This window comes from Haplochromis burtoni, unplaced genomic scaffold (assembly GCF_018398535.1).
Source record: "Haplochromis burtoni strain Fernald_Lab_line unplaced genomic scaffold, NCSU_Asbu1 Contig_98, whole genome shotgun sequence".
Taxonomy (NCBI): Eukaryota; Metazoa; Chordata; class Actinopteri; order Cichliformes; family Cichlidae; genus Haplochromis; species Haplochromis burtoni.
In genome coordinates, this window is record NW_024582459.1 from 1,968,250 (window position 1) to 1,992,341 (window position 24,092).

General features: G+C 41.1%; 3 protein-coding genes across 7 annotated transcripts in view; 1 reads left to right on the forward strand and 2 right to left on the reverse strand.

Moving 5' to 3' along the window:
- The window catches only part of LOC102309407 (protein PHTF2), a 51,523-nt gene extending 40,352 nt beyond the window's left edge, over positions 1–11,171 (reverse strand). The window contains exons 1-2 of one of the 4 annotated variants that reach the window (XM_042222984.1): positions 10,973–11,171; positions 4,769–4,816 (exon numbers count right to left, since the gene is read on the reverse strand). The gene's annotated coding sequence lies outside the window, so the exon portion shown is untranslated. The remainder of the gene's footprint in view (positions 1–4,768; positions 4,817–10,972) is intronic. The other 3 variants (XM_042222981.1, XM_042222983.1, XM_042222982.1) reach the window with 3 other exon arrangements.
- A 320-nt stretch (positions 11,172–11,491) lies between these two features.
- On the forward strand, positions 11,492–14,316 carry LOC102307641 (transmembrane protein 60). Of its 2 annotated transcripts, XM_005927245.3 has the most exons (3): positions 11,492–11,688; positions 11,995–12,113; positions 12,222–14,316. In XM_005927245.3, exons 2-3 carry the CDS (start codon positions 12,030–12,032, stop codon positions 12,537–12,539), a joined length of 402 nt encoding a protein of 133 aa, XP_005927307.1. In that variant the 5' UTR covers positions 11,492–11,688; positions 11,995–12,029; the 3' UTR covers positions 12,540–14,316. The 2 variants fall into 2 exon arrangements, with proteins under 2 accessions (XP_005927307.1, XP_005927308.1); XM_005927246.2 differs by lacking the exon at positions 11,492–11,688 and having other exon boundaries at positions 11,998–12,113; positions 12,197–14,316.
- Positions 14,317–17,256: 2,940 nt separating this feature from the next.
- Positions 17,257–24,092, reverse strand: part of LOC102308177 (lysine-specific demethylase RSBN1L) — a 40,043-nt gene continuing 33,207 nt past the window's right edge. The window contains exons 7-9 of the mRNA XM_005927247.3: positions 23,181–23,351; positions 22,913–23,021; positions 17,257–21,367 (exon numbers count right to left, since the gene is read on the reverse strand). Of these exons, the coding sequence (XP_005927309.1) occupies positions 19,538–21,367; positions 22,913–23,021; positions 23,181–23,351 (2,110 nt within the window). The 3' untranslated portion in view covers positions 17,257–19,537. The remainder of the gene's footprint in view (positions 21,368–22,912; positions 23,022–23,180; positions 23,352–24,092) is intronic.

Genomic DNA, 24,092 nt, shown 5'->3' on the forward strand with positions numbered 1-24,092 from the left:
TTTTATTTTTAAAGACATATACGATAAGCTTATGACAAAAGAAGCAGTGACACTACAAGACTGAAAATAGAGGACTATTAACTCGTTTGAACTTTGAGCTCACAGCTTTATTTGAAACAGGATGCAACAGTGCAGCAGGTGCCTGGCAGCAATGACGCACACATGCACTTTTCTTATTCACAGTATTTGAAAATGTTTAAATCAATGAAAGACACTTTTCAACACTGGGGGAAAAATAGCAAAGTAAAACTTTACCAACAGGCAATGGAAGCCAGATTCAAGAGTCCAATATTGGGCAAAACTGACATGCTGTTTAATGTTTTGTTCCCTAAATTTCCTCTAGAAAAAACAAACAAACAAACAAACAAAAACAAACAAACAAACAAACAAACAAACAAAAAACCAAAACACAGCTACGGTCAGTAAGTGCAGTGTATGCTTGCCTAATCCTTGTCATATACAAGTGTATACATTGTTTCACTTCCTCATCAAACCAAATTAACATCGGGGGTTTTGGATGCTGGCTGAAATGAGTCACTTTAGGTTTTACATTTGTAGCAGTAAGAGTTCACGAAACAGGTTTTATCTGCATATAAGGAAAGCTTACATAGCTAAAATGATGAGCTTAAAACAATGGGCTGTTAGACTAAACAGGTTAGAGGCCTTCAATGCTGTTCAAACTTCAAAAAGAGATGGAAAAGACAAGAAATTCCGCTTCCTTTTTCCCCAATTTTGCTACTTGAAAACAAACCTACACATGACTGAAAGGGTCAGGTAGGGTTAGAAGGTGCCTCATCATGGTCCGATCTTTAGCAAAGCAGTTCCCAGAGCTTGTTTTACAATATCATAACTAGACAGGTCTTCATTCAAGACAGAAAACTGCATTATAAAACAAAACTTCTTCATTTTTCCATCCTACTCACTTCTAATACAAACTGACAGTCGGATCATGTGTCTTTGGGATCTCTAATGAAAACATGAGCACAGGAGGAGACCTCCTTCACAAGTCTCGTATCTTGTGATGTGTAACACTAGCTGCTCTCCTCCTATCTGGGTGCTTCATGTTTCATGATGGGAGTAGGTTACCTCTCTGGGCTGGGTGAGAGGGCACATGTGTGCATGCCTGCAGGAAACATGAGGCTGCACGGACGGCAATAGAGAGTCAAAGGTGTTTTTCATCTAGGGTGATTTCCTGACTATCTCAAGTCACACCAAACAACCTTAGAGTTGATCTACCGTAAACCCTTATAAACAGACAGCAAATTGGACATTTAACTGTGATGTTTGTTTAAGCTGAACAGTTTGTTAGACAAGACAAATCAAATGAGCAAGACTTTCCAAAAAAACAAAAAAAAAAAACACAGCTTCTTGGTTGTCTGTAGCAGTTTCACTTAAATACAGGCTTTAAATGAAGTTATATTTACAGCTCTAAACATAGAAAAGGGCCTTTGTGGTCGGAGGACGCAGCCAGTGTCATCTGTTTTTAAGTTTTACAACTAGGCTTCAACAACATGCAAAACACAAGTTAATTTTATCAAAACAACCACACGCTAAACTTCAGTCCCTTCATGTGAGAAAATCTCAAAACTGCAAGCCGGTCAATTCAGAAATCCATCCATCTGCCAAGCCTCACATCTCATTATTTGGACAAATAATTGAGTGTAATGATGCCCATTAAACTGATCAGAGCAATCAGAAATGCATTCAGATTCTAGAAGCCATGAAGTTAAAATCTGGCTTAAACTGTGTCTGCCAAATTTGAGATTGCCACAAAATATTCCATGTTTATGACACATCCATCTAGAGTAACTCATAAGCAGGAGTCAGGTTAATTTTCAGTAGTGGAAAGCCTTCAGTGCTGCTCTACATCCCAGTAAGTATTGAGGTATAAACTACAAATACCTCAATGAGAGACCAAAGCGAGCAATAATCATAAAACACACCTGTCTTCCAACTCATAGGCCTGATTCTACAGCCACAGGAAGAATGTAACGTGTGCACGTAGATCGTTCGTGTGTTCATAATTTAGGACCAAGCATCTGCACATTTCCCTTGTACAATTTTCACTGAGCATTATTATTACTACGCTTCAATAAATAAACATATTCATACAAAATGCCTCACGTAAGCAGCTTTTCTGCCTTAGGCACAACTTGAAAGCAAACTCGAATCATCTAATATGCATGTCCAACATTTGGATGCTTCATCAAATTTGCACTGAAACAAACAAAAACAGAATATAACAATGCATACATACATCTACTACTACTATTACTACTACTACTACTAATAATAATAATAATAAATTCATAATGCCTATAAACAAAACAAAAATTGTAATGTTATTAGTTCACTTTGCCTTTTACGTGTCTTTTTGTGGACAGCGAGTTTCATTAAAATACAAGTGCTAAGAGCTGGAGAAACTATTCAAAGAAAGATTATGTCCGTTGGCTTAACTTTGTACAGCAGTTGTAGCTACACTAGATAATTAGTTATTACTGCATCTTGTTTTGATTGTATGATTGGTGGCTACTGGCATAGTTACCATAGACTGCACATAAAAAAGAAAAGTGTAGCCACTGTGATTTCATGCCTCTCTGTTGAGGCAGATGATGTTTCACTGTCAGCTGACACCATGTTTTGGACCCAGAGGTGACCATATTTGTACATGTGAGTGGAGACTGTACAGCTGAAATGCAGACCTGCATGTGTGGTACTTATTGCTAACAGGTTAACGTGTGTTTTATGGCATCGTGTTTGTGCATTTGCAACCAATGCAAACGTACTAGCGTGCATTCTTCCAACAACTCAGCAGCATGTAGTTCGACATTTAAGCTGTAAAGTAAGCTTAAACAAGGAAGGGAGAGGCAGGGGAGTTTACCACAAAAGTGACAGGGGCTAAAAAACATCAAAGACTAGAAATAAAAACAAAATAAAAATAAAATAAAACAGCATGAGAAGCACAGATACATTGCGCAAGTTCATCAGAAAGCAGACATGTCTGTGCAAACGATGCTCCGCCCCCTCCTCCCCCACTAACATGTAGCAGGTGAGAAAGACGACCATGTGTAGAGCTACTTTACAGCTGTAAATGAAAACACTGCTAACACTGACACGGGTTGGAAGGAGAGACTCTACCGTGGCAACAACACCAACTTAAATAAAGACATGAAAGACCACAAAAAAGAAAAACCCTTTATCCCAGAACAAACAGAAAAAGAAACGAAGCGAGGAGGAAGGAAATTAATCACACAGACCCAGACCCCAGCACAGACACAGCTCACCGTTACACTTCTTTCAGAGAGGCAATGAGTAACCAGGTACATAAGATCTTCAGCATTAGTTAATGTTAGTTAAGACTGATTACTACAGACTATATTCAGACATTAAAATAATAATAGTATGACAATATGTACATTATTTGATTTTAAACACACACACACACACTTTTTTTTTTTTACCTGAAACCTGCTTTATGAAGAATGTCTGATTATAATAACCTTCAACTGTAACCTACAAGTCTTTAGGCACTACTGTCCTGTATTTACTTTTGGTATCGGATTGATACCGAAAGACTCAGACGGACTGCAAGTCACAGACACCAACATCCTTTGTCAGATAATTACAGAGAAAATATTTGAAAAGGCACTGAAACAAACAAACATTGCTCACAGGTCCAGTTCAGTGCATCGAATTAATAAAGGTGAGGCCTCGCAAGTAACTAAGGTTACAGCTCCTTTGTCACGGTAGCTGCCAATCAAAACAGGCACATCCCTAAATTTAAGCCTTCAGATGAGTGTTGCACAGGGTAGTATTCTAGAGAAAAATACTTTTGTTTAATTTGGAGTCTTACTCACTTTTGGAACCTGTGGCCATTAGAGGAACTGGAATTTTTGACACTACCATGATGGCTTTAATTTCATTTTTTTTTTTAAGTTGCTGATGGATATGAAAGCCCGTTTCCGCCACACAAAGAAAAAAATTTCGAGAAAATAACTCAAAATTTCAAGTTATTAACTACACATTTCGAGAAAAGTAGCTCGAAATTTTGACTTTTCTCCAAATTTTTAGTTAATGACTCAAAATTTCGAGTTAGCGCTGCCAATCAGTAATCTACGTGAATGACGTCATTTCCTTGTTACCCGGAAACTGAAGCCCTCAGCTACAAATGCTACAGCTAAGCTACCGATATTACAGCCAGTCATGAATGCACAAATTGCTGATTATTTTCAGCATGGCTTCACAAATGATGAAATCCTTGTGTTATTAGCTGAACAACATGGCGTTACTATCAGCAAACGTACTCTCAAAAGCGCCAATTTGTTGCGATCCAGTTTTGAGGGTGCATACCACGTAGATTACTGATTGGCAGAGCCAACTCGAAATTGCCCCAAAAATGTGTATTTTTGGGGCAATTTCGTGTCACCCCTAGTCAGTGGCAACTTGTTGGACTGGAAAACACACACACCACGAATACCAACCACAGACTTTGTTCACTTGACACTCTAGTCTGCGCGCACACACAAACACCAAGTGTTTGCTACTTGTCTGACCTTCTCAAAAGGGAAGTATTGCTTTTTTCACAGTCTCATTTTTCCATCTGTCTCTCTTTTTCAGACACAGTGAACAGAACTCATGAACTGCTGTTGCCGTCTGAGCAGAGCAGCTCTGTGTGTAAGCTTGACTGAAGACACCCTCATAACCGTCTGTGTGAGGTTTCAAGAATCTCCTCCATTTCATTCAGAGGGCACTCAGACACAGGACTCACCTCTGTTTGGGCCGTGTAGCTTGACTGGAGACTGTTGAAACCAGACGACTGCAAAACAGAAAGAGTGTCGTTTCAGACTACTTGCAATGAAACGATCGCATTTGAGATTCAAAGCAACAGCAGCAGCAGGTGTTTGTGTGCATCTCAGGCTCTCACGTACTATACTGGCTTTCTGGTCACTCACTAAAATGGGGCTCTAATGCATGTGCAAGTGCCTCCTGAGCACTGTGTAATTGGACTTTGGCATGGGTCCATGTCACGAGACTCCACAGGGGGGGTTAAAAGGCAGCGTGTATCATTTGCTGAACTTCAAATGAACACAAACACAGAAAGTCTGCCTGCAGACAGTATGAATTCTCAGAAACTGTAATGATTAACAACAGGCAGCAAGGGACCCAAATATTCAACCTAACAGGGCAGCTCTTGTTTAAAGTCAACAGAAGGATTAGAATAATCACAATCATCCTCACAATTCTTCCTTCACCATCGACATGCTGTCGTTATTGCCATCAATTTTCCCTCAACAATAACCTTCCAGGTAATAACAGGGCAGGCAGTCCCAGCATGTCCTGAAGTAATTCCTAAAACGCCACACTTTCCCCCTAGAATCAGAGTTTTACGACTCAGAAAATCACATTTACATTTAAACCAATCAGACTCAGATAAAAATAAACAAACAAACAAACAAACAAACTCAGGTAATTTGTGCTAGTAAATGATCAGATATGATTAGCATTATTACATTATTGTAATGTCATACTGAAGTGATGGACAACAGTAAAAACCCTTCGCAATTACCCAAGTTAAAGAATGACTTGTAACCTCAGGGAGTCATGAAATGATCTCCTTATCGCATTAAGAGAGATAAGACAGGATGCTTATTAAAAAAAAAAAGTTTGCAACACAGCTGAGACCTTATGACTTTAGATATGAGGCTTTGTGGTAAGTTTCACTTATAGTCCAGTATTTTGTTTCACAGTGATGAAGATGTATCCCAAATGGGGGAAGAAGAAACACGAAACAATCACGCTGGTTGGTTACAGTAGCTTAGATGTGTAAAAGAGGGGAACCTGCCCTTTGCTGCCAAAAAGCCAATCTAAGATCTCAATCACTTTGAATTGCAAAACCTTGCAAGAGGCGTCCGATGCTCCTGTCAGTTTGGCTGCACTTCCTGTTCACAATAATATTCTTATCAGCTCGTGATGTGTGACCAGTTTGCAGAACTTTCATACAGATAGAGCTCTTTTCTGAGAAAAATTATTAAAAGCACCTGTGTGTGTACATCAGCTGGCACCAGTAGGATAATGCACAGAGCTGTATCAATCCAAGCAGAACTACAGCGTTTAGCACGGATCCTCATCGGGTCCAGAGTCAAAATGCTCCCACTGGTAAAACCTGATGTACTGAAATGCCTACCAGCTCTCAGGACATAACCTCTTGATCCACCACTAAATATTAAACATTTGATTTTATTTCTTTTATGTAGCTGGATTTTCTTCCATTTAACATGTGTGCTCATTAGAGACCACCAGCTGTCAAGAGGAGACTATATTGAGCTTTAATTACACACAGTTCTCATAAACTTTATAGAGTCTTTGACAAGTGGCATTTATAACCAGAGCATTAATGAGATCTAGCTCACAATTCACAAGCTACTGCCTGTAAAAACAGCAAACGTAACCTTGACCTTGAGCACAACTTGGGTAAAGATCCATTTGATAAGGTCACTGGTCCTTCACCCAATTGAGGACAAGTCCTCAGACCCCATTAAGTCTTAGGGGAGATGGTTTTGCAGTGATTTGAGTTTGTGCCACACAACAAGGAGCTGCTGGGCTCAAACACCTTTTCTGAGGAGTCTGGCTGCTCTGTTTGGCTTTCCTGTCCAACCACTGCTTAAACAGGTGAGTCTAAACTGGCTGACGGTCTATTAGCAGTCTGATGGACTGTTGACCTGTCCATGATGTAACCCACCTTTCACCCTATATCTAAAACTGCCCATTTTTCTTCTTTAATGTTGCTGTGCATTTTGACTGCTGATTTAGTATATCACAAAAAAAAAAGTTATCTTTTTACCCAGACTATTTTGTCCTCATAATCACTGGAAGCTATAATCGCCACTGAGATCAAGCTCAGAATAAATAGCCCAGTCCTAGTGGATTCGGGACGTTTATAGAACAAGAATTTCCAGAGGCATTACTAAATGTTTCCTTGTTCTTATTTTGTATTAAAGCAGCATTCAGACTTAACAGGATGCGTGCATTTCTGTGACTTCCTGTGTAAACTGTTGGAGTCCCAACTGCAGCTTCTGGTCACTGCCACCTTGTTACTGACTGCTCTTTTAGCTGCAGTACAGCTAAGGTGATAACAAAGAAATGGTTAAGTGATTATGAGGTCAACTGACCTTTCTGCTCACAATCACCACTGCAGTGACTTTATTTCTACGCATGATATCACTTCCATGCAGGCCAAGCTGCAGCCGTAGCATAAAATAATATAGCAGATGAGTGTGTGATATAACCATGTTGCAGCTGATGATATAACAAGCTCTGCAGGCAGATTCACGCTCCACAAAACAAAATGCAATCCATCGTCTCAGAGCTCCTCAAAGAGACAAATAAATGAAGGGGGAATGCAACAAGGAGACAACTAAGGCAACTAGGTGAGGATGAGATTGAGATGCAGAGAATGCACTCTCACGTGTGCAAAAGTAGAAACTATTTACAGAAACACTGTACTTTTATTTTAAATTACTTTAATTACTAAAGCTAGAAATAACAGCCCAGAGAACATATGCAAGAAGTGGGATCTCTCTCTAGCCAGCCTTGGGCATGCCTTCATCCACACTTTGTCAGGTGAAGACAAATGACAATTAAGGCCTTGCAGGACCAAGAGACTCTTGCAATGTCCAAAGGGTGTAAAAATATACAGAAGGCCACTCAACGAGGGAGTTACTCTCTACAAGTCACATTTGTGTGTGCACACCACGATGCGGCGCAGATACATGGTCTGACTTGTAGTAGTGGACCTGCAGATGATTAATCAGTGTTTTAAAGGCACACGAGCTGCCGAGTCCTACCCTGTTTGTGTGTCTGGGCATTAACAGGAATCCCATGTGTGTGCAACACCACAGTGAATATGCAACATAACACAAAAGTGAGCTATTTTCTGTCAGGAAGAAAACAAACAAACTGCACTTTTGTACCACAGCTTCCTGCAGCGAGGCAGGAAAACGAGCACTGAACTGCCTTGCTCAAAGGCACTTCATAATGGATTTAAGTGAGATCTCGGATGTCATTCCCAGTTTTTTCTTGTTAAACAGGTAGTTCCTAGTAGCTCCTTTTGGGGAAAACCCCTTCCTATTGATGATCATATGACTAACACAACCCTACTGAGTCTAAGAAAACTATATTTCTCTACCCCGAATACGAGGCCCTACAGTATAAGCTGTACATGGGGTTCACAGCAAGCGAGATTAAAGGTTTGCTTAGCTGTTGCACAAGTCACATACTTGCTGTTTGATTTAAAAAAATAAAATTAAAAAAAATGTTCCACTCCTGGCTGAATTGCAAACACAGTCAGGTATAACTGCTCCAACAGCGGAAAAAACTCAGCAGCTGATCATTTTTACTGCTGTTGTCACCGTGTTTGTAAGGATAATCAGGATAATCTGATCTGCTTCTTCAGCGTGTACGGCTTAATAGGAATAAGTGATTTTTAGGCTTAAAAGCAACTCAACCGGTGCGACACAGCCGACTAATTTAGAGGTCGAATTATGACTGCAGATAGAAATCTGGGTGAGCGATGACTTTGTTGGTCAGACATTGGAGCAGACAGACAGGCTCAACGATAAACTTGTTTGGATAATCAGTAGGCCTGCCAAACTGAGAGCCTGACCCCCTGCAGAAGCCTGCAGCAGTTTCACTTCTCTGACACAGTCACTAACAGGTTTTAAAGCAGAGTAAAATAGAGTAGAAGAGACAGATAAAGATTTGAATAATGTAGATGAGCACAAGGCGAACTGCTGTTACTGGCCTATCACATATATTAGCACATCTGTTAGTTGAGATACACAGATATGAAGGACATGCACGGACATTTGTATTTTTTAATTATTTTTTTTTTTAAAAGAGCAGCTGTAGCCCTCAGCAATATCTGCAGCACATGCAGCAGAGTACATCACAGCTTAGCAGACTACGGGCACCCTGATGGCTTCCGATTACTTGTATGCCTGCAAGCAGTTGGCTGGTTAAAAGAAATGCAATGACATGGACAGCCACAAAAAACAGACATAAAATTATAGCTGCTCAGATGCATGTTTTAATTGATTTAAAAGACTGTGCAGAAGGGCACTAGTAATTTTTGTGCCATTTTATGTCCTATAAGATACCTTTCACTGTATTTTCTGCCTTTTTAAATATTGCGTTTGTATAGCTTGAACCAGATTTGATATAAATGGGTCTTCGTAGTTAAATGAAGTGAAAAAGCATTTGCCTCCTTCTAGACTTCTTCCTGTTTTTGCTTGATACGTGTGCATGTTTCAGCTCAAATACATTTTACATATCAGGCAAAGATAAACCTAGTAAAGAAAAATCTGATTTTAAATCATTTGTTATGCGTTTCACGTTACTGTGGAGGAATTTTGGCTCATTCTTCTTTGCAGAGTTGTTTTAAATCAACCACACTGGAGAGTTTTCCCAAGTATGAACAGCCTGTTTAAGGTCAAAGCATCTCAATCAGATTCAAGTCTATTTGGAGGTGGACTTGGTGTGTTTTGGAAAATTTGCATAACCAAAGCGAGCTTGAGTTTCAGGACAAACTGATGGCCGGACATTCTCCTTCAGGATTTTCCAGTATAGAGGAGAATCCATAATTACATCAATCACGGGACGCTGTCCAGGTCCTGAAGAAGCAAAGCGGCCCCAGACCATCACAGTACCATGTTTGAATGTTGATCATGTTTACACAGGAAGTCACAGAAACACACATCATGACGTTCATTTTGTGAAATGCTGTGTTAGTTTTATGCTGGATGTAACAGGACTCAGACATTTCAAAGCATTCAGCTGGTGTTCAACTGGTGCACTCTTTGAGTATTTTTTTTAAAATAGGCTGGCCACTCCTGGGAAGGGTCAACACCATTTCAAGTTCTCTCCATTTTTGGATAATGGTTCTCACTGTCCTTCACTGAAGTCTCAAATCCTTAGAAATAACCTTTTCCAGACTGATAGATGTCAACAACTTTGCTTCGCATCAGTTCTTCAGTTTCACTTTAGATTGTGAGACGAAGAGTTTCTTTTTGAGATCTTTTAGCCTTCATGTTGTCAGACAGGTTCTAGAGAAGCGATTTCACGAGTCAACAGACCTGGCAGTAATTAGGCCTGGGTGTGGCTAGTTAAATTGAACTCAGCTGGCCAAAAAAAAGTGGTTAATCACATGGGGGCAATTATTTTTTTTACGTAACTTCAGGTAGATTTGGATAGCTTTTTCTCTTAATAAATGATACCATAACTTAAAAACTGTATTTTGTTTTCACTCAGCTTATCACTGTCTAATATAAAAATTTGTTGACCTGAAACATGCAAGTGTGACAAATGTGCAAATAAATTAAAAAAAAAGAAGAAAAAAAAAGCAGGCAAATACTTTCACACAGCAGTTTAGCTTGAATAGTAAATCAGTCAGAGCCTAACAAAATGCCATGCAATAAACGGTATTACTATAAAGGTGATAGTTAAGAGCAACCCTACTTGCCTATTTTATTTTTTATACAAGTTTGATTGCTTTCTCAGTTGATTTTTTTTATCTTTTTACTTGCTATAGAAATACTGTTAGAAAAGATTGTACTAAAAATCTTATTCTTAATAACATTGATGTGGAAGATTTAAAAATAGCAAAGAGGTAGAGGAAGTAAAACACAGGCTAAAAATGTCAACGTTTGCATTACTGTGAAGTAAAGCTCGGTCCACTATGAGTGGGGAAACACATGCAGCTAATTTTGATGCTAGCTGGCATGTAGCTGGAAGCAGCCACTGTGCTTTCGGGCAGTCTTCGTGGTTATCTTGGTTCATATACAGACAGTCCTCCTCCCTTCTGCCAGGCTATATGTTAGCTGAGCCACCGGCAGGCATAACAGCCCACACAGCTGTCTTTAACCCCGAAACCCTGATTACTGCCGTCTAAACGCGCCGTGCAGCCGCTCAGTCTTACCTCTTTGACTGCGAAGGCGGCTCCGAGTCCACACACAGAGCTCAGGCGCGCTTTCTAAGTGTAGTTTATAATGAACTTGAGCTAGCCAGCCTTGTCCATTGTCTGGAGGAGATGCTGAGTATCTGCTCGCCAGTGTTTCAAGCATTAGCCTTTCCCTTTCTGTCTCTCACTGTAAAAATACTACTTCGGCCCCCTTACCGTAAACCGCCGCATAAAGGCGGAGTTATATTTTCAGCAAATAATCGCCATCGATGGTTGGCAAATAGGAAAGAAGACTAGGGTCACACATGAATACAATAAGTATTTCGAAAGTCAAAAAACGAGAAAATACAGGGTTAAAATGTTAAATACCATCACGACGAATAGGATATAATCAGAAACGCCGGGGGGGAAATAAAAAGAACTTTACTTACCTCTAGTGGACGTGAAAACTCACTACAGGAAAACCCAACAACTACTTTGCGCATTCGTGAACACTTTACGGTTACAACGCAGCGTGACGGACATTAAAACAAACGTGAGGAGCACCAATCGGCTCCCAGGAGAGGCGGGACCCGTATGGATAACGGACCTAAAAAAAATCTCCCAGTCTATTTTTATTAACGGACACGTTTGCTGATAATTACATGACTGGCTATAAGAAACGATATGAGAATGTGAATGCGTAGGACACAGTGGAAGGAAGATGCTGTCTGCCGAGCTGGAAACACACTAAAGTAAGTCACAGCCAGCGATTAGCACAATGCTATTAGGCTGTAACAGCTAGCTCTAATTGCAGTGTTTTTAATCTGACAATGAATACAATTATGGCATTAAATTATTATTTCAAAGCGGCCATCAGCGAAATGTTGTTTGATGCTGCAACGGAGAGCATAGCTGACACCAAATAATCCAGTTAGTTCTGATTCCTGCCTTGCTGTCAGTTTTTAAATGCACGTTTTATGCTACAAAAGCATGCATTTATCATTTCTTAACATATTTTCTGATTATAACACGTGCACATGTGGTCTGTCTGTGTGCAGCTTCTGTCTGTCTCCTCTGGTCTCCACTGAGTGAGATGTCTCTGGCTCAGAGGGTTTTGTTGACCTGGGTCTTCACCCTGGTTTTCCTCATTATGCTGGTGCTCAAATTGGATGGAAAGGTAACAGTTTTCATAGCTTCATCAGCAATCTCCACCCAGTCTCCATCCAGTGACACATTCCTCCCAACAACCTCAACTATCAGCATCTTCTCCCTTTCCTCCCTACAGGTGCAGTGGAACTGGTTCCTCATCTTTCTCCCTGTCTGGGTTTTTGATGGCATCCTCATCCTCATGCTCGCCATCAAGATGGCAGGCCGCTGCAAGCCGGGATACGACCCGCGCAACGGCTCTCCAGACCTGCGCCTGCGTAGCTGGTACCTGACAGCCATGCTGCTGAAGCTCGGCTTCTGCCTGACGCTGTGCGCCAAGCTGGAAAGGCTGGCCGACGTGAAGCTGACGTTTGTGTGCATACCACTGTGGACCATGTTAATGGGGGCGCTGGTGGAACTGGGGTTGAATATCTTTCCTGAAAGGAGAGAGGCTTAGTAGCCGCCTAAGATCTCAGCGTGATTTGCATCACCCTCGACAAACCTGTGTAAAAACACGAAGGCAGACATTGAGAGGAGATTTGTGTTTATCTGGTCTCGGCTTTGTGAAATAGGAGCTTAGCCTGATTATGTTTCCAGAGAAGAATCAAATCTCCACATCAGCTATCAGTATTACTGTTAAGAACAAGAGACTTTGTGTAGGCAGATCACACAGTTGGAAGTGCACAGATTTCGTCATAACTTACTCGAAAAATGTGGCCTGACCTTCATCACACTCACAACTGCAGAGAAACACAATCTGGCTAAACTAATGAAGCACAAACTGGATTTTGCATGATGTTATAAAAGATGAAATAACTCCCATGCCCAGGCTGGAGAATGGACGTGAATCTGAAAAAGCACCTCAATGAGATCAGAGAGCAAACAAAGCCTGGTTCTTGATAAAAATCTGCCTTTTTAAAGAAAACCTGGAAGGGGTGAACCACGCTTTCGTTTCGGTGACTTTCCCAGGAACTTAGAAGAAGCATTTGCAGGTTCACAAAACTGGAAAAATGTTTTTCGAGTCACACTAAGAAGAACTCTCAGAGGATATTCAGGAAAGCTGCCACCTTGCCAGGGAGGTGAAAAAGAAACCAAGGGTAATGACAAAAACACCTCCAAACAGCTGAATAAAGTTTACCATAAGAAAAACACTTAAGAATGATGTTATTGGAAGAACTTGAGGAAGAAAAGCACACTACAATACATGCCATATTTGGAAAAGACTATATCTGAGCACTCAGTCTTTTGGACAACGGTAAATAAAAGCTCACCCCAACAGCGAAGCACGGTGGAGGTACCATCATGGTTTGGAGCTGCTTTGCTACCTCACAGCCTGGACACCTGTCAGAATTTATCACCTTAACCCGAGTGGACATTGTTGGTGCTAAAGGAAGTGCAATGGGTCTGGACTGTGAGCGATCACGCTGTGTTTTTTATACAAATATATACATGCTAGTTTAGTCATATTATAATCTTAAACCTTTCTTGCAGCTGTGGGTGTTCAGGCCTCATCAGTGTTCATCAGTAGAGCTGGGACTCTACTGAGCTGCTACTAAGTCATGTAAACATGGCAAAAATAGCTGAAAGAGGGCCATATGGGAACAGCTGTATCTGTAAAACTACTGTGAAGCCAACACTGGAAGCAAAAAACCCAAAACATCCTCTGATGCTTTGTGTTTTTATGGATTGAAAATGTCCAGTATTGTTTTTCTAAAGTTTCTTTTTGCTGAATGTAAATGACGGCAGCTGCACAGGCAGGAACTGAATCTACTTCCTGTGTAACTATCACGCTCGCTACAAACTACGGTGTAAATTTTTGACTTGTTTTCCAGGTTTATTTTTTAAAACCTTTAAAAGACAGCAGCGAGCTTAGCTGCAAACACAGAAGTGGGGGATTTAAGAAGCATCTGATGTGCCATTTTCCACAAACTGCCCTCTCTGCCTTATACAAGTTCTCTTTTGTACTTTCATCATCATGTGTTCTCTTTAACTCAGTCTCTGCACTCAAGTCCAAAACTCTGATCACAAATAAATCTTTGTGTGGTTGAAAAAAAAATTGCAGTTTTAGCCACGAGAGCACCGAGCTGATTCCAGTTTCATAGTTTCATAGTCGGTTGACTCTGTGCATGGGTGAAAATGTATTTAGCGCCATCGGTTGTTTCCTTGTGTTATTTTGCATTGAAATTTTGAAATTGCATGCATGTGTTATAATAATAAACGAGTGATTTACACTATACTGTGTGTCTCAAAACGATGCTTAAAAAGCGGTTCCAAATTGAAGGTTGGCATCAGTTATAGCTTGTTGAAAACAAAGTATTGTGGTTGGGAAAATCCCTCTGGGACGTAACCTGAAATGAACCGTGACGCAGCCAATCAGCTAACAGCAGGGTGTGCGTGCACGCTCTTACACATTAGCTCCTCTGAAACGCTCGCACGAGTTTATCTGGCATTACGTAACACTCTAATTTAATGGTTTATGACAGGATAATAAAGTTTAGATGTATTTGTATTGTGGAAAAAAAACTATGAGAAACTATCCAAAAACACCTTTGAAGAAGATGGAAAAGGCAAGTATCTCATTTTATTTTATGCGACTAAATATTATAGCACCTTTTTTTTTTTTGCTTCACTTAATGAGCAGCTATGTTTGCAGGTTAATTTAGCTCTTGAATGCTTTATCTTCACAGCAGTTAAGCTCTGACTAAATAAAAGGTTATCTAAGAAACAAATGTATCCAAATGTATTTTGTTTGACATTAATCAGCACACAACTTCTCATCTTTATCTTGTAGGAGGGGGGCGCAGATCAAAGCACTTGCTGCTGCGTGAGAAAGAACATTTTCACATGGCTCTCTGCAGTTCTCTGACAAACGAAATACGCCCAGTAATAACTTGAAGTCATCATTTCCTGTATGACTTTATCAGTGTCTCACATCATTGTGGAGGAATTTCGGTCCAGTCTTCTTCAATCTCGCTGCAGTATTTTAGTTCGGTTGAGTTCTGGACTTTGACTTGCTCCGGTCCTGTGGATGCAAAAGGAGCTCAAATCAACATCCCTCCATCGCCGTGCTTCACAGTCGGGATGAGGTGTGTGTTTTTCACCGAACATCTCCATTTTGTTCTCGTCTGTCCATGAACATTGTTACAGACGTCTTTTGGATTGTCCAGATGTCCAAAGAGACTCCAAATAAGCCATATGTGTTCAGCCTTTTTCTAGTTGTACTGTCATTCATTTAAATATTTCACATCCTAACTGAGTCCTGTTGTGTGTCTGTTTTATAGAGGTGCTCACACTTGCTGATGATCAGTTAATCAAGAGCATTTAATTAGCAGCACCTGCCTGCTAACTACCCCTTAATTCCAGTGGAAGATGTAAGCATGTACTTTGAGTTTCACACACTGCTTCTGCATTTTGGCTCAGTTTATGTTAAGTAATAACTGTACCTGTTTGTAAAACTAGCTCCAGTTTACTTTTTAATGAGTAGCTCATGCAGGACAGGCAGCATTATAAGGAGCAGGTTTTTACCTGTTCTAAGACATTTTCTGCAGGTTCTTACTGTTAATAAATTAACTTATTGCATTGGTTTTGGTTTGTACAGTTTCCCAACGTGCAAAAACGTTTCTCTTACTGGAGTAATTAGAGTAGCAGTTGGTTAAATATGGGGAAGCAATAGTGCATCTTTATTAGCAATCTTGTGGTGTAATATGTAACAATATCTCTAATGCCATTTGCCAGTTTTTGCTTTACTAGTTTTGTTGTTTTCACTTGTATTTGTGTATTATATTCAGCATTCTACATACAGTTCTATTGAATTAAATCTATTTCTTGACTTATTGAGCTCCTTTAATGTATTTTTCCTATTGAATTAACTCATTTTAGTATCATTTGTGTTTTAACTGTTCCACTTTATTCTAATAAACCATTTATTTAGTTTATGTTTAATATTTTGGTTGTTACAACACAGGAAATTCCCAACTTTTGCAATAAATATAGTACATCTTATCCTATCTGCAGAGTACATAAGGATTATTTCACATTTCATGCTATATAAAAAAGCAATGAACCGAATAAAATTAATAGCACCCGCAGTAATTTACTAAATGAAAGAATACCATGTGCTCACTGACTGAGTGCATTCACAGTTGAGTGAGTTGGTTTATCATGAATGATCCAAAACTAATTTCACTGTCTCTGCAACAACTTCCTGCCTCGATCCTGCACTTTAAAGGTCAGCTGAGCTCCTCTGGCAGGAAAGGATGAAGAGAGGAGGGAGGAAAGGCTCTTCTTAGCTGGATTTGACCCGACACACAGCAGCCTTGAATCACAGAGCTACTGTGTTGTGTATGTGTCGTCTACTCAAATCTGGACCGTTAAAAACTGCTGAGCTCACTGCCGTAGACTGCAGTGAGGGGGCGGCTTGCATAACAGGGAAACAGAAGCCGAAAACACAGGCAGGTGTATGCTGGACCGAGGTGGAGGAATGGCTTTGAAAATAAGAAAGATGCTTTCAGCAAATTTCAAAGTCAGATGAGTGTCTGTAGGTTTTAAGCACATTCACAAAGCCTTATAAAGGACTCGCATGGCTAAAGTGTAAAGTTAAAGCATCACTCATGTGTTAAGTGTAAGTAGTATTTTTTTTCTTTACAGTGGCTGCTACTATTTGAAAAGAGTTGCAGATATTCTAAGGATGTGACTTTACTTCTAAGGAGCTTTAAAGTGTCTTTCGGGCCCATTTAATTGATTATTTTTTAGCATCAGGCCTCCCACTGTTTGCAAACACTTTTAATATATCATCTTCAGAGTATGTCAGGGTAGTGTTGACGGTTTTATATTTCTGCCCCCAAGTGGACAAAAAAATTGCAGGAAGTTTTGTGGAAGCTTACTAAAAAATGCAATTATTGACATAAACTGTATATAAAAGATGGTTGCACCTATAGTGAACACTCATTTAAAAGCTAAATTATAGATTCATAATATTTAACTCCCCAAAACTGAAGCACGGATGGCTGTTAGTGAAATCATCCACACAGAAAGACATTAACTGTTAAAAATTCTTCAATACTGTCGGCGCACACCTGACGATTAAAGCGGCAACCTTTAATGGATCGACTCCCACCTGCACTAAAGTCTCGCAAGAGTGTCATGCAGAGAAAACACAACCAGACCAACGAGAATCAAGTCATACATTGAACCTTTTATTAGCTAGGCTCATATTTAAAGTAGAAACCACACTACAAGTATTTCTTTCCCCTTTACAAAACTCATTATGTACACTACAGTGCTGACAGTTAAAAAGAACAGAAAACAAACAAACAAAGAAAAACTGGAGATAAATGAACTCTGTGAAAACAACTCTAGCCCCTGAAGACTTTTTGTTTTCAGCCATAACTTTTTTGTCACATTTCTACAAAAAAATAGAGAAGTTCCTGTCGTGTTTCTGTAACATCCAAAAGCCAAAAAGCGTATAAAGAGCGGCATAGCGCCTCACAACTGTTATCAAGTGCTTAATTATCACCTCGCTCTCTCCCAGAGCCATACAGTGAAGAGTTCTCACTGTGAACTCCGTTGAGGCAAACTGACGACAAAAAGCTAAGGCGTTATCTGTCATTTTCCAAAAATTTTCAGGCTTGTGGTGAAACGAATCATTAAGGAAAAGAAACCCAAAAAACCTTCTGAACACTGCTGAACCCTCCGACCTCAGATGTTTGGAGAGCTTCCAGCGGCTTTAGACACCAATTTAAGGCTTTGCTCTGATTTTCCAGTTAAAACTAAGACCCCTTCACTGTATGTCTCTGGACCATTTAGTATTTCACAGTTAAGGACAGGCACTGGGGAAATGTGGGCTACATTAGCAATATCGATAGTAAAAAACAAAAAAGACAAAACAAAATCAAGACACCAACAAAGATACACAACTCTGTGACATGCACCGAGACAGACGAGTTTGACTCTCATGATCAGATATTTGGAGAAACATATATTCTTCATAGGCGCTGCTAAAAATTCCACATAAAATAATTTACTGTACTTTTAAACACTTCAGTCTGTGGTTCATAAATAAAACATTTCATAGACTCCACACTGTAGAGAAAGCAGACTTCAGGTAAATAGATAAATAGTGCTTTGGAAACGAGCTCTTGACAGCGTACCGTCTGTTTTCGAAGTGTAAATAAAAAAAATAAATAAAAAGTGAGCCTGAATGCACTGAAGTTACAGTCTTGGAAGAACCTGAAATTGCCCTGTGGATAATCTAATGGAATCTGCAAGTCTCGACTCAAAGTTTCCACAATAATACCAACTGCATTTTCACACGCACTAAAACTGCTGTGATGAGTCACGTTTGGGATGTCTTGGCTATGCTGCATCTGTATGATATTGCTCTTTGAATCCTAGCTCACAGTGAGCTGTCATCGTAGCTGCTTGTTAATAAAACACAGATCCGGTTAAGGGGATAAAAATCGAGGTTCAGGATGTGCCCTGAATGCGTTTTCCTGAGACTTCTGGAGGCCCTGGGTCGAGTTTGTTCACAAAACTTGTTCTCAAAATTAAGAAACCCTGGCACACATCCAGGAGACGGGCGAAAAACAAAAAGAAAAGCAGCAAAATTACACAAAGAGCCCACTGTGGCGTTAAGGGCAGCCAGCACAGGACAACCTCAGTACTTTGAAAATGTGACTCTTAGTGGCCTGACTGAATGCAGTTCTACTGCATGCTGGAGCTCAGATAATGTTGAGTAGCATTAAAAAACTACAGCAACATTATAGCATTATAGCTCTAAATACAATATTAGGGAAAAGTACTGTGATAGACTGTATAGTGCAGTACAGTAATGAAGTGTAGGAACATTAAATCAATACACCAGCGGTGATCCATCATAATTTCAGAAACAGTCTTGGGCACGGAGAACATACGAGAAAAAAAAAGCCACAAAAATGGAAGCATTAGCTGCAAGTTTCACAAAAAGGCCACACTTACAACCTTTATTCTATATTTATATAAATATCTGACACAAGTCTGGAGAAATCTTCACTTCCTACATCTGACAGGCTCACAGATAATCTGATGTTTGAAAGGACTTATGCTCACTTCACTTAAAAACAAAACAAAAAAAACAGAGCCAGACAGCAGTTTGGCAGACGACAGGGCTCATTTGAGCCTGAATAATCTCTCCTTCAGAGTTCAGATGGCTAAAGGCCAAAGCTACCTGTAAATGAAAGGAATTCTCCATCACACTTTTTAACCTGTGCACGACCAAAGCATCTGTACAATCTAAGCCAGTTCAGTCCAGAGGTCTGGGTTATATCGAGTCCAACGCTGCTTGATAAACTATGATACTGTGTCTGCTTTCTCCCTCTTTAGTTATTTATTTTACATTGTTTTACAACAGCACAACCAAAATGAAACCTTATACGTATACAGTCATTTAAAAAGAGTTTCATTACGTACAAAAAACTACTATAAAATCTGCTTCGGCTCCTCTTCGTGGTTTGGGGGTGGGGGGAAAACAGCAGGGCGAGGTTGAGGTGGTGGGTGAGGTGGAAGAGGGGGAGGAGGGGGGTGTGGGGAGGAGGATGGCGGTGGAGGAGGAGGTGGGTGAGGGAAAGACTGTGACAGGGAGAGCTGAACCTGCATGGATGCTGAGGTCTGGTATTGCGGTTGTAGGGGGTAAGCACCCGGCGGCTGCGAGAGGAAAGGCTGAGGGGGGAGGAAGGGGTGGGAGGTGAAGCCGGGATGCTGGGTGGGGAAGAAGGTTTTGGCGAACTGGTGTGGATGGGAAAGGTGAGGGGAGAGAGACTGGGTGTTAGTGAGGGGAGAGCTTAGAGGAGGGGAGGCCATTAGTGGGGGCTGGAAGTACGGCTGGGACTGTGTGGTGATATTTGGTTGGTGATGCAGGTGAAGCGGGCTCAGGTGGACCGAATGTGGCGGTGCTTTCTGGGTGAGAAAAGAGTTTAGCGTTTGAGGCTGTGTGGGAAGGGAAGGACAGGAGAGGGTGTTTCGGGGGAGCCCTGGAGGTCTGTGAGGGATGTGGGAATGCGGCAGGAGAGGGGAGAAAGAGAGGGGAAGCATCTGAGGGAGGGGAGGAGGTGGGAGATGCTGGGGTGTGTATTGCTGCATGTAGTTTCCTTGCCTCGAGGCGTCCTGTGGTGGATGTACTGGCAAATCCACGGATGTCCTGGAGTCTGAGTCTAAAGTGTGAGTCTGTGCCTCTGGGCGTGTTTGTGTCCGCATGTCGATCCCTGTGTAAGTCCATGTGTTGATTTCGGAGGGGTGTGGTTTTACATCCACAGTGGGCGACCCCTGTGACCACCCCTGTGTCCGTGTGTCTGTGACGGGGAGCGAGTCTTTGTCCTTCGGTTGATCTGTCTTCGAGGAAGGAAGAGGCTGAGAAGAAGGAGGAAGCGTGGAGAGAAGAGATTCCACTGCAGGCTTGAGACTCGTCAGGGATGAAGAGGAAGCTGGCAGAGGGGAAGATGTGGACACCACAGCAGAGGAGGAGGAGGAAGAAGAAGAGGTAGAAGATGGATGAGAAGCTGCAAAAGTCGAATGCAAGCTTGCGACAGGTGAAGGTGAAAACGCTGACGAGGTGGAAGACTTTGGGGATGATTTTGGAGAAGCTGAAGAGGAGGAACTTCTACTGGAAGACGTTGTTCTGCTGTCTAAGAGATGGTGGTGGTGGTGATGAGGTTTAGATGATATTTTGGGTTCTGTGTCCCGATCAAGAGGAAGGAAAGCAGGAGGGGACATAGTGCGAGGTGGAGGAGATTTATTCTTGCAGGCAGGGGCTGGAGATTCTGCCTTCACCTTTGCAGGAGGTGAATCCTGGCGTTTAGGCCCTCTTTCTCCAGCTGCCCTCTCCATCACCTCCTGTTTGTCTGAGTGCGCTGAGAGAGCAGGCCGGGACGGGGGAGGTGGATGCTGAAGGCAATCACTGTCCTCCTCGTTTCTGCCAGTTGGCAATGTCCTGCTTTCTGCCACCTCAACCTCAACATCCTCATCCTTTATCCTCTTCTTCTCATCCTCCTTTTCCCCCTCAAAAACCGATTCAGTCTCTTCCACTTTCAGCTCAACCTTCTCCTTCTGCTCCTCCTCCCCCCCTTCTCCCTTGTGGTACTGCAGGAGGCGGACATGCCATGCCAGGCTGCAGACAGCAGAAACTGTCTTGAACTGGTGGACCACATTGCGGGGGATGAAGTAGATGTCATCGTGGCACAGGCGGATGCGAGCATAACGAATGCCTTCCCGCCGCAGCTGGTTTAGTTTGGCGTCGTCCACCCACTGCACACACTGTATAGAGAGAGGGCGGGAAGACTGTTAAAAACGGAGGGGAGGAAGAAAATAGATGTCATAATACCATGAGAATAAGAATTTGAGCAGCAGAGGGCCATGCTGACTTAGATAAAGTAAACAAAAGGACATGCATCGCAAAACTGATTGAAAACACAGTTACACGTCAGAATGAAAGTATTACTAACATTAGAAAACAAACTTATTTAAATTCTTTATTAAGATTTAAATTAGCCTACATCCTTCCAGTTGTCTGATATGCACTGCTTCACAGGACACTGAGAAAACCGGCTGCATGAAGTTAAAAGGCAGCAGCCTCTTGCTAACAATTCGAGAGTTGTTTTGGTTTCCTTTAAGGATGCCGAGCTGCATTGAAATGGTCTGCAGGCTTGTTCCAATCCCCAGGGGGGACATTTTGCTGACGCACGATTCAAAACTCACAGATTAAATAAATTCAAAATAGAATTCCTTTGCATAACGAGTCAGAACAGCAGCAGCAAGACAAAATCTTGTTCTCTGAAGTTGCTTTTGATCTCCTTGAGTGCAGGTTGTACTTATGCAGTCTGCACAAGGGGAGCTGGAGTCTCTTTATCTCAAAAAAGAAAAGAAGCTACACAGACTGCAAAATCAAAGCTGACAGAAAGGACTAGAGGAACTTTAATGTGTTTTTTTAAATAATTTGTATTTTTGTCATTTTTTAAAAATAGGTAAAAAAAAAAAATGTGTTTGTTGTTTTTGGTGAAGTTAGATTGTTTTGGCAGTAATTCATTAACTACACTGCTCAAATATTTATTTCACTTTAAATAAACATTTATCTTATGGGGGATTTTTCTGAAATTTAAATAAAATTCACGTGATACATAAATAAATATGAAAAAACAGTTGGTGATCACAGAGGACGTCTGGCAGGGACCTGGATCGAGACTAGTGATATTTAACATTTAATTCTTCCTCCACGGAAAGATGTCTGCGGGTGCAGATGGACACAACAAGAAGCCTGGTTATTAATCACTTGGTGTGAGTTTCCTTCATTGATTTTGAAAAAAAACAAATACCAGCAGCCAAAAAACAATCTGCATTTACAAGCAGCTAACTGTGAGGTGCAAAAGATCAGCATGGAAACAAACTAATCGAAAACTTCAAATGGCATCTGTGAACAGACTGACTATTAAAGCTTGTTGCTCGTTACTCGTTACTTAATAATCTACGTAACAAGGATTGCTAAGCAGATTAACCCGGAGAAATAAACTAAACTACATAAGCAAAAAATAAATACTATAGCTATAATTATTTACTATAGTAACACTTGTCTTTTCTTGTCTTAAGACAAACCTGTAGCTGAGGTTAAAATTGTCCACCGGGTGGCAGCATCCATCATCAGGTTTACACTCAGTTGATATTTTGGTAACACTGTATCCAATATGAGTTATTATAAAGGTCAATTTACTGGGAGTAATAGGAGTGAGTGAGCACAGGTGTGTGTGTGTGTGTGTGTGTGTGTGTGTGTGTGTGTGTGTGTGTGTGTGTGTGTGTGTAATGTAACACCTGAGACAGCGGGGGTTCATGTAAGTCCAACTGCAGCCTCTGAACTACATAAGGGAAATCACCAGCGTGGAAACACACAACATCTTTGGTTACACGAGGAGGCTCCAAGCTGAAAACGAGCAAGGGGGGAGGGAAGAGAGAAGGATTATATGATATCCGTCAGTGACTAAGCTGTGTAAATACAGAGCGTGTGTCACTTCCACACAGACGGCTGCTTACCAAACTGTCTGACATTTACAGCGTGCGCTACTGTCGCTTCAACGCCTACCTTTCTACGGAGCATACGGCCTTCAGCACCCCCACGGCCGCCGTGGTTTGGCGCTCGAAACCCTGTCCGATGTGATCGGCGTGGGCTCGCGTCCGATCCTCGAACAGCATCTCTCTGGGCTCGCTGGTCCTGGGCAGGGACTGAAGCAGGTTCTTCACCTCATTTGCGGAGCTAAGAGAAAAAGCAGAGTGAAAAAGTAGAAAAACACAGCGTGCCCACACAGTTTGTGTTTCTCACCCGTCTGCTTCCCTGCTGTCTAAATAAAGAAGGAAATGACTAAAGGTGAGTGGGATGCTCACTCTCCCAGGCTCTTTCTTTCCCGTCTGCTTTATAACAGCACAAAGAGACCTGCTGCTGTTGCTGTTGTATTATCAGCATCAGCTAAGACAGAGACAGGAGCATCTACAATAACAAATCAATCAGCCATAGGGATACACAGAGCGATACTGCCTTTAAATGATTTGTAAATAAGATGGATTTTACCACAATCAGCAACCAGTATTGATCTCGTCTAGTCTAAATTTTAAATGTTCAAATCCTGCCTGTCAAAGCGTTTACAACATATAATAAAGTAATAAAGACTGCTTTGTTTTTGGCTTTAAGGGGAAATAAATACAACAAAAAATAATGAAATAAATAGATAAGCGATTCAAACATTGACATTGAACCACAATTTTGCAATTGCCGCCTCTGTAACAGCCAGCGCTGATGTCATGTTATACTTTGTTCCTTATTAGTTGGCAAAGCTATGACTTGGCCTAGATGCTTGCAGGTCAAATTTAAGACCTTTTTAATAACACTTAGAACAAAATTTTACACCAAGCTTCACATCAGAAGTGAAAAATATGTTCTCTCTAAGTAAACACATTAATGTCAGTTCAAAAGGAAGAGTAAGATAACGGCAAAGTATTT

Excerpts from the sequence above, each read along its gene's own strand:
- LOC102307641 (XM_005927245.3), top strand. The coding sequence starts at position 12,030 with ATGTCTCTGGCTCAGAGGGTTTTGTTGACCTGGGTCTTCACCCTGGTT. Across the intron at positions 12,114-12,221 it reads TGCTCAAATTGGATGGAAAG|GTGCAGTGGAACTGGTTCCT; the intron begins GTAACAGTTTTC and ends TCCTCCCTACAG.